The sequence below is a fragment of the Toxorhynchites rutilus genome, chromosome 3, assembly GCF_029784135.1.
Source record: "Toxorhynchites rutilus septentrionalis strain SRP chromosome 3, ASM2978413v1, whole genome shotgun sequence".
Taxonomy (NCBI): domain Eukaryota; kingdom Metazoa; phylum Arthropoda; class Insecta; order Diptera; family Culicidae; genus Toxorhynchites; species Toxorhynchites rutilus.
Window position 1 is genome coordinate 201,977,887 of NC_073746.1, and position 20,131 is coordinate 201,998,017.

Here is a 20,131-nt window from a genome sequence, read left to right on the forward strand (position 1 = left end):
TCGACAAATGGTTAAGTGAGTGTCAGAACTACATGTGTTAGGTAATCAAAAAATATGACGTAAAAATTTTCATTCAAACTTTTACACTGCACTTGGCCCTTCTGATCTGATAGAGTATAATTTACCTCCCAAGCACTAATATTGCCACCACACATCGACACTGTATATTTGTCATAGCAAATATAAACAAATCAGATTATATAACGCACACCAACAAACCACCGCATACCAACAAAACACATTACGCTTGTGCCCAAGCTCGCTCGTGATCAGTCTGTCTTCACGCTTCAAAGAAATAATTCGCCTTCTGCTTTCTTCCGTACTGTTTTCATAAACCGCTCCCCTAACTAACTTAGTGACGAAACGGACTCACCTTAGGATATACTTCTAGGCGCCTTGTACACTCTAAGGTGGTATAGTAAGGTGGAACGTTATGTCAGAACTGCTGTTCAGCCCAAGGCGCGTAGAAGTATATCCTAAGGTGGGCCAACTTGCTAAAACCACTCTTCAGCCATCTTGGAAGTCTACTGTGTTTTGTTTGTAAACAAAACACAATACGCTAGTGCCGAAGCTCGTTCCTGATCAGTCTGTCTCTTTCACGCTTCAAGCAAATAATTCCCCTTCTGCTTTCTTCCGTACTGTTTTCATATACCGCTCCCCTAACCAACTTAGTGACGCAACGGCCTCACCTAGTACCATAGACCCGTCTTGGTTCAGCCCAAGGCGCTTGTATAAATGTATAATATAAAGTATATATAAAGGCGCCTTGGTTCAGCCATTACTTGAGTTCGAATTGACAGCGACCAAACGAACGGCTAGAGTTTTCCGAGAAAGAGGATAACAAATGGCATGCAATGATGAGTGCATACCGCTATGTGTTTGCTGCGCATAAACGTTGGTTTTGTTTACGCTGTTGGCATCATTGTTGTGTTTCGGTGACTGCTGCAAGTTGTTGTCTGCATTGCTGTTTTACGGAACGTGAGGGTTGTTGCTGTTGCTGCTGGGATTGGAGCGATTGTGGGGGCTTTGCTAGTGGGTATATGAAAGGGTCACTACCGGCGGGCTTGTGCCGTACTGCTCTAAGTTCCATTCGCTTTGGTGGAATTAGTCGTTGGCGACCCGTTAGGATTGAGTGATAGTGATACGCTGTGGATATCCATGCATATCGTTTCCCGGCGACAGCTGCTTTAGCTGGAGACTCACCTGATCGTACGGGTTGTGAGACACAACAGCTAGTTCGATTGAAACCGGCCCAGCGTATGTATATGTTGGTGTGGACCGCTATGTAGCATAAAAATTAGACCTGCTTTGTTTATAAACAAAAATAGTCGCTGTCATTTTTTATCCCCTCTCGCATCTTCCATATCTTATCATCATACTGTCGAAAACGAACCACCTGTCAATTCCAGCTCCTTGGTACACTCCTACGATGGCATACCTTCTTCTGATTATGCATATTTTGTTTCCAAAAAATCAAATGAGCCTGTCAAAACAAACTGAATAGCAGACATTAATATAGAAGTTGTTCTGAGCCAAAAACATATTTTCCAAAAATGCCTGGGAAAGTTAAAGTTAAGATTCTTGCTGGAAGAAATTTGCCTATAATGGATAGAAGTAGTGACACAACGGATGCATTTGTAGAGTTAAAAATTGGTTCTATTACTCATAAAACAGATGTCTGCAGGAAAACATTGAACCCTGTTTGGAATTCCGATTGGTACAGATTTGAGATAAGTATTGGTCCAATAATTTTTTTAACGTTTTATGTTGAGTTGTCCAATTGACTATTTAAAACTTTGTTTTACAGGTGGATGATTCTGACCTGCAAGACGAACCTTTACAAATCAGATTAATGGACTATGATACTTATTCGGCAAATGATGCAATTGGTAAAGTTTATATAAATCTGAGTCCTCTCTTATAGTAAGTTAAAAGTCACTTATCATATTTTTATACTACATAAATTGTGCATTTCGATAGTTCTTTTACGTTGGATAATCCTGCTCAAACGAGTAACATAGGCAAAGGTTCAGTAATGTCTGGATGGATTCCAGTTTACGATACCATGAATGGAGTGAGAGGTGAATCCAATATTATATAATGCCATCAAATACAGTAAAACATCTATTTATTGAATGATTTAGGTGAAGTGAATATAATCGTAAAGGTAGACTTATTCACTGATTTTAACAAATTTCGACAAAGTTCTTGCGGTGTTCGATTTTTTCACTGTAAGTGCCCATCGGTTATAGTTTCGAACTTGAACTAACTTCTTTATTTTCAGCTTCCACTATCCCACACGGATACAATGCTCATTTCATCCACGGATTTGTTGAAGAATTGATAGTTAACGATGATCCAGAATATCAATGGATTGATAAAATTCGAACACCTCGTGCTTCTAATGAGGCCAGGCAAATAGCTTTTATAAAACTATCTGGACAGGTATACGACACTAATCATGATACAATATCTTATAGCAAAAAGTAAATTTATAGGTTCAACGGAAGATTGGTTTAAAGGCCATTGAACTTGGTGCTAATGCTGTGATTGGTTATACACAATGTTTCGATTTGGAAGGAGATGTTGGTGTTGTAGCACGAGGCATTGGTACAGCGGTTACTTTGATAAAAGTGCACGAGTCTCTCATTCACCCAATAATTGACAGCTCTTTTATGGAAGAGTAAGTATTTTTATTTGTAAACTCATTCGATTCTGGCAACATGAGTTAGATTTTCCTAGAATGGCGAGAGCATTTCTATGACGATTTCCGTTCAGCTATGACAGTTTTGTTGCATTTGCCATTGTCAATGCTCTGTGGCGTCTCGTCCATATGTGCACCTCATGCACTGCACAACCTAATATTTCAAAAAGAGCCTCTACTATGCTTATTAGCACAGACTATATTTCAATTGAAAAAAACGTAAAAAAAGTATGAAAATCGACTTGGCTACCCCGCGTACAAAAGCGTTCTTGATAGTAACGAAGAACGAACGGCATGAAACGAGGATGCAAATTATTGGTTTCTATTTCTACCACTCATTCAATGCTCTTCCAGCTCGCGCACTTTCATTTGTGCACGAGAATTACGTATATCTACAAACAGATTGAAAAAATTGTGTAGATGCTTTGGTCAACTGAACTGCCAATGTGTTGGCAACAATTTCGTGCAGTAGAACAGAGATGCCAGGTTTGAAGACATGTCTTCATTTTGAAGACATTTGACTTACTGTAAAGACAATTGATTTTGAAAAGACATTTTGAAGACATTGGGCCTGATTACGAACATCACTGCCACATACGCTTTCAGGTCACTTACACTTCACTTAATCTTATTGGGCCTGATCATGAACGTCACTCCACGGTAAGAACGAATTGGAAGGAAGGTATTGAATTAGAGAGACTTTAAACTCTGAGAGTTCATTCGTCTCTAAGAACGAATTGATTTGTATGCATAGTTATATACATTTCATTTCGTTTTCACCGTGAAGTGACGTTCGTGATCAAGTCCATTGTGTCTATGATGTCACGGATAGTTGCGTGTAAAAATGAATTCCGTGATATAAGACATGTCGTTTGTGTAATTTCGGGCGTTTGAACGTTATGTCGGTTGCATAATTTCGGACGTTTGAACGTTATGTGGGTAAAATTAATACAGTGTAAGAGATAATATTCCATTTAAGGTGAAGGTGGAAGCTAGCCACAAATGGCTGCCACAATGGCGCTCATTTCTTTCATCTCCGTCCCTCACCCTTCGCCCGAAAATCAATAATTTTGCGAAACAGTGTGGAGAAAATGATAATTTTCGCACACTTCCCATGAAGTAATATCAGCCAAACTCTAATCGATTACTCACAAGATATTAAATTTTCATCTGCTGTCGCACTGTATAGTGAACAACGTCGGAAAATTCAAGCAAGTGCTCTGAAAGTTAAATTTTCATTTTTCAATCTTCGACAATGGTTTTGTTTGTATTGGTGAAAGCATCGTTATTTTTTCGACACTGATGCCAGACAACATCATCGAAACATCTATCAAAACCACTCAATAAAATGTTATTCCTGAGTCATAGCGTTGCATATCATGAAAATCAATAGAATAAAATTGTGTTAATATCAATACAATCAATATTTTTACGTTTAATTGGTCTAAAATGTAAGTTTTAGCAACTTCAACATTGGGTAAGAAAATTGTATTGCAGAGCTCGGAACACTGCCACGGCTGCCTATGCTTCCAAAAACAATAAACGGAAAAGTACTACATTCAATCAAAATGTCTCGGCCAACGAAGAGAAGAGTTAAGGCTCTCCAACGTGAATATGTGAAAACAATACGACCAACGAAGGAAAATATGAAGGAATTATCAGCATGCGGATGAACTTGTTAATATCAAAAGAGGCCCAATTCGCATGTGTTATAAATTTGCTCATGTTACGCTCGCGTATAATCAGTATTGTCAGTGTCAATGAAGCGCCACACAGTCTGATAAGTGAATTGATCTATTTACATGTGCTTCGCTCTTCTCTCACAAACACTATTACCCCATTTTTACACGTGGGTTTACCTATACTACTACAATGGCTAGCTTCCACCTTCACCTTAATAAGCGTATGTTTGAGAATGACAAATTTGCGATTATATCTCGATGATTCGATATTTTAATGCCAACTAATCGAGCTCATCCCATGATTCATTTGTTTAGTTCGTTAGTTTGCTGAATCAAACGCTGGTTCAAAGATGAGGAGGAATACTTGGTTGCTCGCGAATAATGTAGTTGTTGAACTTATGGGATTGTAATTTTATTTTCTCTTTTTATAAATTACTCTAGAGAAAAAACATGACTATTGTCACTTTGTCATATGTCATATGTCATACGCACGTTTCGTAAAAAAATATTCGCTTGGCGCAGGTAACGCTAATTCGGATTATTTGGCTTGTCGCCGCCCACTCTTGACATTATCGGGAAATTATAAATTGTTGAGTTTCACAAATCTCATCGTTTGTTTTCATAACTTTTCAACCCTTTTCCCCTACTTTCATGAAATTTCGAAGATATACATACGTAAATATTACAAACCTGTCCATATTCCTCCCACTATATGTCCATGCGGTTTTTTTTTCCTTTATTGATTTAATTAGGCTCAAGTGGAAAAAGAGCCACCATCAAGCAATACATTTTAAAACTATTTGTGTAAAATATAGACTTTTCTTTCACTGTCTTCTCAATTCGTAACAACGATTCGGGAGTTTTCTAGGAACGGGATTTTCGGGGTGCACAGTAGACACTGATTTCACCACGCGGTTTTCTTCGGATGGGGGAAAACGATCAAAAAACATCCGAAGGGGTTGGTGGTTTGTAACAGACTAACTTTATTTTATACTCGTGTGTATACAATGGATATGCTTTTGTGTATATTTGTATGAGTGAATGGAACGTGAATGCAAAACCTGCTAGGGTGGCTCAAATTATTAAGTGTGTTGGGTTGTTCACAAATATAAAATGAATTCAGTATTTCTATCTCTTCATGTTTAACATTCCGGCCGCCAAGAATAGCTTATTCTTCATCGGGGTTACTGTCGTCTGCAGACGAGGATGGTTGCTGTACTGATTCCGGACCGACCTCCACCGGTAGCAGGCAGAGTTTGCTTACAGCTCTCTTCGTGACTCCGGTACTGATCCTAACCGAAGCAACACGGACGAGTCCATCGGTTCCAGGATGGATGTCAACAATTCTTCCGATGGACCACTTCTGTGGCGGCATGTTTTCATCTCGTAACAAAACGATGGCACCACGGACAAGGTTGGCCGTACAGTTCGACCAGCGATAACGGTTGTGAAGAGCGCTGAGGTAATCTTTCTGCCAACGTTGCCAAAACTGCTGCGATAGACACTGGACACGTTGCCAGCGAGACAGTCGGTTTTCTGGAACGTTCTCCAAGCTGGGTTCTGGAATAGCGTTGAGCGGTCTTCCAACCAGGAAATGTCCTGGGGTTAAAGGCTGCAAGTCTTGAGGGTCTTCTGACATTACAGTGATAGGTCTCGAATTTAACGTAGCCTCAATTTGAATGAGAGCGGTTCGGAATTCAGTTTCTGTCAGCATAGCGTTTGCCATGATGCGACGGAGATGGAACTTCATTGATTTTACAGCCGCTTCCCAGATTCCGCCTAGTGACGGCGACCCAGGAGGTATGAAGTGGAATGCGATGTTACTTGCAGCACAATCTTGAGCTATAATGTTCTTATGCTGCTGGGAAATGAACAGTGTGCGAAGTTCTGCTAACTCAAAGTTGCGACCGTTGTCACAATATATGTTGCTGGGTTTGCCACGTCGTCCAGAGAATCGGTGCAAACTAGCAATGAATGCTTCAGACGCCAGATCGGGAACAAGGTCAAGGTGTACCGCTTTTACAACAAGGCACACATAGACTGCTACGAACGCCTTAACGGGAGCTGCTCTTTTGTTTGGTGCACGAAGGAAAATAGGGCCGGCGAAATCAACACCGACATTCTCAAACGGAAACGCTCTGGTTACTCGTACCGGTAGGAGATCACCCATTAGTTGCTCTAACGATTTCGGAGAGGCACGAGCGCAGGTAACACAACGGTGTACGGTAGAACTGGCGAGATTCCGACCATTCAGTGGTCAGAAACGACGACGTAGAGATGAGAGAAGAAGATTCGGGCCACCGTGAAGCGTTTTCAGATGCTCGAGAGAGGCGATCATTCTAGTGAGTTTATGGTTTGCAGGTAGCACTACAGCGTGCCGTTTATCAACAGCGAGGGACGAATTATGGAGCCGGCCGCCAACTCGGATCAGTCCATCGACGAGTTGCGGGTTCAGGAAACGTAACTTAGATTTTTTGCTAACAGTTTCGTTTCGAGTGAGTTGCTTCAATTCAGGACCAAAAGAATCTTCTTGCACACGACTTATCAAACCGAATAACGCACGATTGATTTCCGACACCGACAATGGACCGATTACGCGTTCACCCTTTGTTCGACGGGTGTTGTAACGAAAACGATGCCACCACGCGCACACGCGAATGAGAGAAGTGAGACTTGAATAGCGATCAATAATGTCCTTTGGCTCTGTAAAGACAGTCAACGCGACGACCTTATGGAACTCTGGATCGTTCGGATCCTGTTTTCGCGAAACGTACTTTGGTGGCCATGATTCACTTGACGATCTTATCCATACGGGTTCATTCCACCACAAAGCATTTTTGACGAGGTCTTCAAGGCTGGTTCCTCTTGACAACAGATCAGCGGGATTGTCGTTGGAGTTAATTCTTGAATCTCAGCAACCCGGTTGCTGACGAATGTTTTCCAGGTAGAAGGTAGACCTGAAATCCAGTCCAGCGTTATAGTTGAATCTGTCCAAAGATATATTGGAGCTTCAAGCGATGTTCATTTTCGTACTTGTGCGAGTAGATGAGCAAGGAGTAGGGCAGCGGATAACTCTAATCTCGGTATTGACTTACTGCTGAGAGGAGCTACACGCGATTTGGCCGTTAGCAGTTGGACATAGCAATGACCATTCGCGTCAATCGACCTGATATACAAACAGGCGCCATATGCCTGCAGGGAGGCGTCGCTGAAACCATGGATTTCTAACCTTCGGTGCGGTGAGAGCATGACCAAAAATGCGAAGTTCTTTTAAATGACAAATATCTTGCTGGTACAATGTCCAAATCATCCGCTTTCAAAAAATTCAGGAAAACTGGATTAGTGGAATGGTTTCTAAAGTACCAAGCTCTAGAAGCCAAACTAAAAGGTTTGATTAAAGCAAAAAAGCATGGATATTGGCGGAAGTTCGTCAATGGTTTGTCAAGGGAGACCGCTATGAGCACTCTTTGGAATACGGCTAGGAAAATGCGTGGCTGGAACCATACAAACGAAAGTGAGGAATACTCTGACCGTTGGATTTTTAACTTTGCAAGGAAGGTTTGCCCCGACACCGCTCCTGCACAATACGTCGTACGCGACATTCCACTTCAAAGCGATTATGACAATTCAGCTCCGGGGTCGGACAAGATTAAATTCAACTTGTTGAAGAATCTTCCCGACTTGGCAAAACAGCGTTTGCTGAACTTGTTCAACAAGTTTCTGGAGCTGAATATTGTCCCGCATGACTGGAGACAAGTGAGAGTGATAGCCATACGGAAACCCAACAAGCCGGCTTGCGATCACAACTCGTATAGGCCGATTGCAATGTTATCCTGTATTCGTAAATTGTTAGAGAAAATGATTCTACTTCGTTTGGACAAGTGGGTCGAAACGAACAATTTGCTGTCAAATACGCAGTTTGGCTTCCGCCGAGGTAAAGGGACAAATGATTGTCTCGCGCTGCTATTTTATGAAATCCAAATCGCATTTGCTCGCAAAAAACAAATGGCTTCCGTTTTTCTCGATATCAAAGGGGCATTTGATTCAGTTTCCATGGAAATTCTCTCAGAGAAGCTTCATAATCGTGGACTTTCACCAATTCTCAATAATTTCCTGTACAATTTACTGTCAGAAAAGCACATGATTTTCTCTCATGGCAGCTCGAAATCTTCTCGTTACATGGGCCTACCACAAGGCTCCTGCCTAAGCCCCCTATTGTACAGTTTTTACGTCAATTATATGGATGATTGTCTAACTAGAGACTGCACGTTGAGACAACTTGCAGACGATGGAGTTATTTCCATCACGGGTACTAATCCCGTCGTTCTGCAAAAGTCGTTGCAAGATACCCTGAACAACCTGTTCACGTGGGCCCTCAAGCTGGGTATCGAATTCTCTACGGAGAAAACTGAAATGGTCGTTTTTTCTAGGAAGCACGAACCCGCCCAATTCCAGCTTCACCTATCCGGCAAAACGATCCAACACTCTATGTTTTTCAAATACCTGGGTGTATATTTTGATTCTAAGTGTACCTGGGGGAGACACATTGCGTATTTGAAACAGAAATGCCAGCAAAGAATCAATTTTCTCCAAACAATTACCGGAACATGGTGGGGTGCCCATCCAGGAGACCTCATTCAGTTGTACAAAACAACGATATTATCAGTGTTAGAATATGGCAGTTTTTGCTTCCGATCAGCTGCCAGGATTCATATTCTCAAGCTGGAGAGAATACAATATCGTTGCTTGCGTATAGCCATGGGGTGTTTGCATTCGACACATACGATGAGTCTCGAAGTTTTGGCAGGAGTACCCCCGCTTACTCTTCGGTTCACAGAATTATCCTCCAGATTTCTCATCCGTTGCAAGATCATGAATCCATTGGTGATTGATAACTTCGAAAATCTACTCCAACTGACTCCTCAGTCAAGTTTTATGTCTTTATACCATGAGTACCTTACCCACGACGTGCACCCTTCACCAGGCATCTCCAACCAAGTTTGCTTCCCATACTTTTGCAATTCCTCTGTCATTTTTGATCTGTCCATGCGACAAAAAATCCATGGAATCCCAGATCACCTACGCTCCGATTCTAATCCGCCGATATTTTCGGCAGAATATGGGAAAGTTAGATCTGATAAAATGTTCTTTACTGACGGTTCATTCATAAACGGGTCCACTGGCTTCGGCATCTTCAATGAAAATTCCAGTGCCTCTTTCAAACTCAAAGATCCTTGTTCCGTGTATGTCGCTGAACTGGGTGCGATATATTACGCATTAGGGATCATTGAAACATTGCCCATCGACCACTATTTTATTTTTTCAGACAGTCTCAGCTCAATAGAGGCAATCCGCTCAATGAAAGTTGATAAATGCTCATCTTATTTCCTAACAAGAATAAGACAACTATTGAGTGTTTTGGTCGAAAAATTATTCAAGATTACCTCAGCATGGGTTCCCTCTCATTGCTCGATTCCGGAGAATGAGAAAGCGGACTCGCTAGCTAAGGTGGGCGCTTTAGAAGGCATACTTTTTGAAAGGCAAATTGCTTATAATGAATTTTTCCACATTCCTCGTCAGTATACGCTCGTAAGTTGGCAGCGCATGTGGAGTGAAGATGAGTTCGGTCGTTGGTTACACACGATTATCCCTAAGGTCTCGACGAGTGCATGGTTCAAGGGATTGAATGTAGGTCGTGATTTCATTCGCGTGATATCTCGGCTTATGTCCAATCACTACAACCTAAACGCGCATCTCTATCGAATTGGGCTCGCAGCAAACAATCTTTGTAATTGTGGCGATGGCTACCACGACATCGAGCATGTTGTCTGGTCGTGTATCCGGTTCCATGCTGCTCGCTCTCAGCACTCTAGAGCACTGAGAGCACAAGGCAGGCAATCGGATATCCCCGTCCGGGATATCTTAGGTAGCCGTGATCCTGATCTTCTGCTTCATCTATACCTGTTCCTCAGAAACGCCGATGTCAACGTTTAATGATGTTTCCTTCGTTGTGGCCCCGTTTCATATCCCTCCTATCCAAACGATAAACTTTTACTTAGACGCGGCAATACATACACACACTCTTTACAGATACACGGGCCAAAGGTTGTGCAGTCCACTGATGATTCAACAAGAGCCAAAGGTTGTACCGCTTATGACAACTCTACACGAGCTGATGATTGCGCCGGCTAGTGACCATTCTATCCTGGATTCCTCGAGTCGAGAAAGACGCACCACGCTAGATATGGGGTACAGACTAGGGGGGCGTTGCTGATTAATGGTCAGCTGCATCCCAATAGGAAGTATCCCGTGTCGGGCACACGTACAGAGCATCGAAGACTGCGACATACCAATTATGAGAACACTTGTAATACTAACCTCGAGCCAACCGCGAGTAATCGGTTACATATTACTAACATAATTGTAAGCAAACATTGTCGAAATATTGAACTCCCGGCCCCGTTAGGCTGACGCCATATGAGCCTTAATAAAAATTTATGGATTTTTATGGATAGAAAACATTAATATGTATATTTTATTGATAGAAAACATTAAAATAAACTCTTTCACATGAATGTAATTTTAAGTTCCCAGAGGAACTGGCTTATTATTTTCAGTAACGATTAGATATTTCCACATTTTCCTCGATACTGGAAGCCCACCAGTGGTTAATACTAACTCGATAACCATCTGTTAATAGTACTTGATTGAAAAATATTTGGTCACAGTGTTACATGAATAGAAAACATTCAAATAAACTCTTTCACGTGAATGTAATTTTAAATTCCCAGAGGAACTGGCTGATTATTTCCCAGCAATGATTAGATCTTTCCGGAACATTCTCGATGCTGAATGGCATCCAAACGGAAAGAATTCTGCGCGTGTATGTGTCGATCCTTCGCCGTCCACCTCCTCCAGCACGTTAGGCAACGATGTTGTCTTGTCGATGTCCTCACGAAAAATGAATGTGTCTCACCACCAGAATATCGCTTAAGTAAGCTTTTTGTGTGTGATTGAATCGAGAGAAGGTGTGGTTTAGGATGGCAATTTGGAAGGCAAACTAGAGGGGAATGAACTCTCTGAGCTCGGAACTTTCGGCGACTGAGCAATAATCGATTGCGGGCGCATACAATATTGGATACGGAAATATCCTACTGATGGAGAAGAATAATCTTCAGAAGCTATCCTGTTAATTGCGATTGATTGAAAAACCACAAAACCAAATGTATTTGGTCACAGTGTTACATGGATAGAAAACATTCAAATAAACTCTTTCACATGAATATATTTTGAAAATTCCCAAAGGAACTGGCAGATTATTTTCAGTAACGATTAGATATTTCCACATTTTCCTCGATACTGGAAGCCCACCTGTGGTTAATGCTAATTCGATAACCATCTGTTAATAGCACTTGCTTGAAACATATTTGGTCACAGTGTTACATGGATAGAAAACATTCAAATAAACTTTTTCACATGAATGTATTTTTAAATTCCCAGAGGAACTGGCAGATTATTTTCAGTAACGATTAGATATTTCCACATTTTCCTCGATACTGGAAGCCCACCTGTGGTTAATGCTAATTCGATAACCATCTGTTAATAGCACTTGCTTGAAACATATTTGGTCACAGTGTTACATGGATAGAAAACATTCAAATAAACTCTTTCACATGAATGTATTTTTAAATTCCCAGAGGAACTGGCAGATTATTTTCAGTAACGATTAGATATTTCCACATTTTCCTCGATACTGGAAGCCCACCTGTGGTTAATGCTAATTCGATAACCATCTGTTAATAGCACTTGCTTGAAACATATTTGGTCACAGTGTTACATGGATAGAAAACATTAAAATATACTCTTTCACATGAATGTAATTTTAAATTCCCAGAGGAACTGGCAGATTATTTTCCGGATCTTTCTCGATGCTGAATGGCATCCAAACGGAAAGAATTCCGCGCGTGTATGTGTGTGTGTGTGTGTAGCGGCTGCTTCGAGATCTTCCGGGGAACCGTTTGTGGCATCACTCTCTTCCTGATGGATTCATGTCTAGCCTAAGGTGCACAAACAGGCTCTTGGTGACACCGTTCATCAGTGCTTTCATGATAAACGAAGAGCTTCACCACAACAGCGACAACATGCTCCAATCGCTGTTCAATTAGAACTGAGTGGATTTCCGAGCGGCGCTCGCTTATATACCGATTGGTGATTTCAATAGCCTGTTTTGAAAGCAATTTTAAGACTATTGAAACAAGTTTTTGGATCAAAAAGTAACAAGTATAGAACGCGTAGACATTTTATCTTTCGAATGAAGTGATTATCATACCATTTCGTTCAGTTGTTTAGGAACTATTAACACTCAAAATCTCGGTCTCCGGCGTAACGCTTTCGTTTTCGAAACTTTGATTTTACACCCCGGTATAGAAATGAAAGACGTAGTCCTACGTCAAAATCCTTTAGAAGATATTCAGCTGCGTGTGGATATCTGGATTTTTCTTCAGTAGCAAGCTGTTTCAATACGCGAGTTGCCAGGAAAGGCGAATTATTCAAGCCGTACGTGATGGTAACTAATTGATACACTTTCAAGCGGAGTTCAGGGTCATCACGCCACAATATGCGCTGCAACGGTTGATCCAAGGGGTGGACGAGAATCTGTCTGAACATCTTCTCGATGTCAGCAGTTACGACGAAACGATGGAGTCTAAATCGGATTACTATTTCCACTAGCATTTCTTGGATTGTTGGACCAGGAATCATAACGTCATTAAGCGACAAACCCGACCGTGATTTACAGGATGCATCGAACACGATTCTGAGCTTGGTGGTTGTACTTTCAGGTTTTAAGACCCCGTGGTGTGGGAGTATAAACTGCGGTCTGACGTTTAGTTCCTCTTCTGTCACTTCACGCATATGTCCCATTGCAATGTATTGGGCGACGAAATTCTGGTACAATTTTCTTTTCTGTGGATCCGACATCAGAGAACGCTCCAACAAATAGAAGCGTCTGGTAGCTTGGTACATGTTGACATCCAACTGCGGGACGAGTTCTTCTCTTTTTGGAAGTCTGACAATATATTTTCCTTCTGGTGTCCGTGTGGTGTTGGCCAGGAAGTGCTCCTCACAAAACTTATCCGTTGCTGACCAACCCTTGTTATCACGAACGGTTTCTAGCTCCCAAAACTTTCTCAGCATTTCTTCTACACGAGCTGCGCTGCTCATTAGGCAGGTACGTGGGTCAGCATGATCATGATCTTGAATAGTGCATGGACCTGACACGACCCATCCGAAGACGGAATTCTGTAAAACCGGTAACTGCTCACCAAGCTGGATACGGCCATAGCGAAGAGTATCAAAAAAGTATTGAGCTCCCAAGATGAGGTCAATCTCATTCGACACATGAAACGTTGGATCAGCAAGACGCACTGTTTCAGGAATCTTCCATTCCCGGATGTTGATTGACGATCCTGGTAGCTTGATGGCGAGAGAGGGTAGGACGAGAAGCTGTGATTCAATTACATACGGAGAAACTCTTGACGATACCTTAGCGGTAACGGAATGCGTGGCCGTGGTGGTTGACTGACCTATACCACAAACTAAAACAGGAGCAGGAGCACTTGAACGTGGAAGTTGGAGTTTCTCGCAAAGAGCTTTCGTGATGAAGTGGCTCTGGGACCCAGAATCAAGGAGACAACGAGTCGGAACTTTATGACCTCGAGCATCCTCAATTTCTATTAGTGCGGTTGGAAGAATTACAGCAGTCTGTTCATTTTCCTTGTCACATGTCATCATGGCATAATGCAAATTTGCGGGAACTTTTGGCACTGTGGAACATTGTGTGGGATGGGAACCGACAACCGGGGAAAACCTTGGAGGTTGGGACGGCTTGTGTACCGGCGATGCATTAGTATTCACTACAGGAGGCGGAGTCGGCTGACTAGGATTCGAGGTTGAGGGTTGTGCGACAAGAGCAACAGATCCACTGGCTTGTGGACCAGGAACAGGCTGGCGAATAAACTGTGCTCCATGGAGAAGAGTGTGATGTTTTTTCGGACAGCGGTTGCATGGCTTGCTTTGACAAAACTTGGCAAAGTGCTCTGTGCTACGGAGACAATTAGCACATAATTTCTTCGACTTCACGATCTCAAACCGTAATTGCTCGGATAATTTTTGAAACTCAGGGCAATGATACAGGAAATGACTCTGATTGCATTTTTCACATTTCCTGGTAGATTCCGCGACTGGCGAGGAGGATGAGGAGCTAAAATGGGCGGCAGATTTCGTTGGTTTTACTTTAGGATCATACTCTCGACTGGAACCAGGAAACGGGCTGACACACTGCAGAACTCTTGCATAATTCTGTAAATAATTCACCATCGATACGAACGTCGGCATATCATCTTCATCAGTTTCACAAAATGCCGCACCGCTAAGGACGTTGGCGACATTGTCACTATCCAGCCGAGCACAGTAGCTTTCCCATTCTTTCAGTGTGTGTACATCCAAACGGGTTGACAACTGGTAAATTAACAACGAATCCCAGGAATCAGTATCTTCTCCAAGCCGCTTTAAAACCGAAATTTGTTGTTCGAATTTGTCCACTAAATTGAGTAACTCGTCAGCTGACTGTTTCTTCATACCGGGTACCTCGAACAACGATTTAATATGACACCGAATGAGTTGTCGCTTATTTTCATAACGCAGCTTCAGTGCCCTCCAAGCATCATGATATCCACCCTCACTAACCGAAATCGAATCAATAATCCTCGTAGCTTCACCCTGAACTAATCCTTTAAGATACTGGAACTTATCGACATTGCTAATCTCGGCACGATTACCGATGGCAGAATCAAAAGCATCGCGAAACACATACCAGTTTTCCACTGAACCGAGGCAAATTAATTTCAGGAAATCGAATGTGACTGGATGGTCTGATATATTGCGTGGGCGGATTGACAGGTTGTGTATTTTGTCTGAGATGTTTCGATAAAAATGCACGCAACGCGTAAAGGTAATATTATATTATCAGGCACGTAGCGTAACCGGCACGGCACGTTTCATGCAAGACAAATATTATTGCGTGTGTTTCAAATGTGTATGCGTATATATAGCGGAACGGCTCCGGACATACACAGCACGTTTCAGACAAATGCATGAAGGAATTCTTGAAAAGAATATTCTGCCGGTGCCGGGCACGAACTACACAGGCGAGTAGCACCATACATACAAATCAAACGTCGAAGTTCGTGGTGTGGGTGCGTTCGTCGCTCTTCGGTACGACATCGGTTCAATCACCAGTAGCATTTCTCCGCTCCGTGTGCTCTGCCGGTCCGTACAGAGAAGTTGCTATGCCTGATGATATGAATACATCATGTATTTGTCTGCCGGTGTCGGTACGTGCCGTTTACGCTACGTGCTGGATAATATAAAACGGCCTTAATACTTCGTGTCGAATTTCATACGTTCCTCTCTAAGATCGTCACCGTGCGTGGCCTCGAGAATACACACCGTATGACGATATTCTTTAGCTATTTCATCAAGCCTTTCTGACCATGCTCCTAACAATTCTGAATGCTGTCCTGCTTTTGCCTCTTTCCCAAGAGGTATTAACAATTCAATTGACTCCCACAAATGCTCTTTATTTCTCCGCAGAAAATCTGCTTCCTTATCACGCTCAACCTTGATCATTTTGCTTTTAACGTGGCTCTACACGGTATGCGAATACAGAACGAATCTCTCACTCGTGTCAGCACACGGATGAAACGACCGCACTGGGAAAAACGAAGCGGTAAACACTGCTATCTAACCGACGTCGATGAAACTAACACGAGCCAATTTACGAAATGGCGAACTACGACGCGAGTGTGCAAGAGAGAAAGAGAAGCAAGGTACTCACTCAATGCTGCGCGGCTGCTTACGGCGATTCCAAAGGTGGCTGGAGAACAACAATACTAGGGACCTGCGTGGAAAATGAAACGCCGACAAGCGAACAGAAGACTCGCTCTCCTCTTTTGGATTTCTGGTTGCCTCTAATGGCGGCAGCAAAAAAGCAGCACTCACATGTGCCGACTCAATGCTGGAATTTTCTCGAATCTTCACGAAACACAAACACCGAGTTCCGTTTTCGATGTTCACTCACACACTTGCACGTTCGAATTGCGTTGCGATTCTTCGTGTGGAATTTTTTCGCAGGATCACAAAATAGCGTCACCAGCAAATTTTGCCGTTTTTCATAGCACGTTTTTCGGAATTCCACAGGATATTTTTTATTCGTCTTTCACTGCGTAATTTTCTGTTTGAGCGACTTTGGTTGCTGTACAGAAATTTTCACGCTCTTTTCACTGTTTGCGAAACACTCACGAGGTTCGAAAACGCTAAATCCTCGATTCTAGAACTTTCGGTAATTACACGCGAAGTCAAACAGTAAGAATTCCGAATAATTCAAAAGGATCTCGGATCCGGCTCGTAGGACCATTGTAAAATATAGACTTTTCTTTCACTGTCTTTTCAATTCGTAACAACGATTCGGGAGTTTTCTAGGAACGGGATTTTCGGGGTGCACAGTAGACACTGATTTCACCACGCGGTTTTCTTCGGATGGGGGAAAACGATCAAAACTAAGTAACTAACTTTATTTTATACTCGTGTGTATACAATGGATATGCTTTTGTGTATATTTGTATGAGTGAATGGAACGTGAATGCAAAACCTGCTAGGGTGGCTCAAATTATTAAGTGTGTTGGGTTGTTCACAAATGTAAAATGAATTCAGTATTTCTATCTCTTCATGTTTAACAATTTGAATATATTATAACTACATAATTATTAACTTAAGTCTAATTAGCTAAAACTACAGTGCAATAAAAAAAAATTTATTCCTTCGTTGCCTCGGCGGTATTATCCTTGTCTTGAACAGTGCCTGTGGTGGGTCGTAACAACTACATCGCCAGTTGATGTAGCAACGGTATCCTTTGGTAGTGAGTGCCTCCTTGTTATGTTAATAGCTCCTGTAATGATCTTATCTCAACGGGTACTAATAGCGAATTCGTTTTTGTTCAGTTTCAACCCCAGTGCCGCACTAACTGCTGTCAAAACGTTTTTTTATTCACTCAGTTTCGCACTCAGTGTCGCACTAGTTCGCCCCGAAAGCTGTTAGTTTCGCACTGAGATGTTTCACGGGTTGGCACTCGGGTTCACCAATACAACTATACTGAACTGTCAAGTTCCGAGTATTGTTTTGGAAAATCTAAAAATAGAGACTATGAAAATGGAAAACCTGCTGCTCTTGCTTTTGTATTATTTGAATCGTAATCCAATTCGGATTCTGATTTTGAAGAGTATATTCGTGTAGACGGCATTAAGCTCCGTGTGCTTTCATTGGGAGGCGAAAATTATTATGGATATTCAGGAGGAATAAACATGCTCTCAAAATCAAAATTAGGAATGAAAATTTACTTTAACGTATCGAATATTTATTTTATGTGATGAAATAAGAGGGTTTTTTTCCGATATCGCAGAAACATTGAACGAAAACTGTATCTAATGATGATTTTATATTATAATAGTAATTATTTGTGGAACAAACAGGAAATGCATCGACAAATGGTTAAGTGAGTGTCAGGACTACATGTGTTAGGTAATCAAACAATATGAAGTAAAAATTTTCATTCAAACTTTTATATTTTTACACTGCACTTGGCCCTTCTGATCTTATAGAGAATACTTTACCTCCCAAGCACTAATATCTCCACCAGACGTCGACACTGTACATTTGTCGTCGCAAATATAAACAAATCAGACTATACAACGCACACCAACAAACCACCGCATTCGTGAAACTGAAAACGTTTTTTTATTACAGAGTCAGTGTGGCACTGACTCAGTTTTAAAAACGAATTCGCTATAAGTTCTGCTTGTGTAATAGGAAAGGAAGGGAGAATGGACAGTGGGAGTAGGAGATGTGACCTAAATAATAACATTCGCGCTTCTTAGGAAGACATATATGGAGAACATAAAATTAGGGTCGCGAGTAGCTAAGATATTGCGAACTGTCATGCGTGAGTGTACTCCTTGAGCCTCTAAATCGGCAACCAGTTTAATTCTTTCATTGCAAAATTAATTACATGACCAAACAACGTGCTCGATGTCATGATATCCTTGACCACAATTGCATAAATTGTTAGTAGCAAGACCTATGCGGAAGAGATGCGCATTTAGCGCGGAATGATTGGACATCAATCTGGACATAGTTCTAATAAAATTACTGTCAAGATCTAACCCTTTAAACCATGCCTTCGTTGAAACTTTGGGGATAATAGAGTATAGCCATCTCCCAAGCTCATCTCTGTTCTATTGGTTTTGCCAACTGGTGAGTGACTGCTGTCGGGAAATGGAGAAGAATTCCCGATACGCTATTTGTCTTTCAAAAACTGTGCCCTGCATACTACCCATCTTTGCGAGTGTATCCGCTTTCTCATTACCAGTAATAGAGCAATGGGAAGGAATCCAAATGAAAGTGATTCGAATACTTTTATCAACAAGAGAATTCAATGCATTCCTAATTTCGATAAGAAAATATGATGCTATGATCGTCTCTTGTTTCAATGATTGAATGGCTTGTATACTGTTAAGACTATCCGAGAAAATAAAATAGTGATCAGGTGGTAAGGACTCAATGGTCTTAATTGCATGATATATTGCAGCCAGCTCGGCAACATACACTGAACAAGGGTCTTCAAGTTTATGAAAGCTAGTGTAATGTTCATTAAAGACACCAAAACCAGTGGATCCGTTGATTCTTGAACCATCAGTGAAAAACATTCTTGAAGAATTGATATGGTTATATTTTGAAGCGGAAATATTAGGGATTAACGATGATCGAAGATGATCTGAAATGTCTCGAGTTTCGTCCTTCATAGAAAGATCGAAATCAACGGAAGATCTGCAAAAGTTCGGAAAGCTAACATTATTGACTGCTGAAGGTTTTATTTCTTGAGAAATGTAATGAGAGTACAGATCCATGGGTCTCGACCGTTGGTTCAACTCGAGAAGCTTCTTACAATTCTCAATTACTAATGGGTTTATGATTTCGCTTCGGATTAAGAAGCGATAGGATAGTTCCCAAAACCGAACCTGCAATGGTAAACACCAAGACTTCAAGGCTCATGTTGTGTGTTGATTGCATGCACCCTAAGGCTAAACGCAAGCAACGATACTGTATCCTCTCCAGTTTAATGATGTGGGTTTTAGCAGCCGAACGGAAACAAAACGAACCATATTCCATGACTGACAGTATTGTAGTTTTGTACAGCCGTATTAGGTCTTCTGGATGAGCACCCCACCATGTTCCAGTAACTGTCCGGAGAAAATTTGTTCTCTGTTGACATTTTTTATTCAGATACGCAATATGTTTTCCCCATGTACATTTAGCATCAAACCAAACTCCAAGATATTTGAAGCTTGTGGATTGAACGATGGTTTTGTTGAACAATTGAAGCAGAAGTTCGGGAGGTTGGTGCTTCCTAGAAAAAACAACCATTTCTGTTTTCTCAGTTGAGAATTCAATACCTAGATTCACAGCCCATGTAGATAAATTATTTAAGGAAATTTGCAGCGGTCTTTGCAAATCAATAGTTCTAGTACCTGATATGGATACAACACTATCATCTGCCAGTTGCCTCAAAGTACATCCATCTGCAAGATGATCATCTATATCATTAATATAGAAATTATACAGAAGAGGACTT

General features: G+C 41.5%; 1 protein-coding gene across 1 annotated transcript in view; it reads left to right on the top strand.

Moving 5' to 3' along the window:
- Positions 1–1,426: 1,426 nt before the first annotated feature.
- Positions 1,427–20,131, top strand: part of LOC129776029 (C2 domain-containing protein 5) — a 60,405-nt gene continuing 41,700 nt past the window's right edge. The window contains exons 1-6 of the mRNA XM_055781398.1: positions 1,427–1,728; positions 1,806–1,923; positions 1,981–2,081; positions 2,145–2,231; positions 2,285–2,445; positions 2,499–2,683. Coding sequence (XP_055637373.1) covers positions 1,554–1,728; positions 1,806–1,923; positions 1,981–2,081; positions 2,145–2,231; positions 2,285–2,445; positions 2,499–2,683 — 827 coding nt within the window. The 5' untranslated portion in view covers positions 1,427–1,553. The remainder of the gene's footprint in view (positions 1,729–1,805; positions 1,924–1,980; positions 2,082–2,144; positions 2,232–2,284; positions 2,446–2,498; positions 2,684–20,131) is intronic.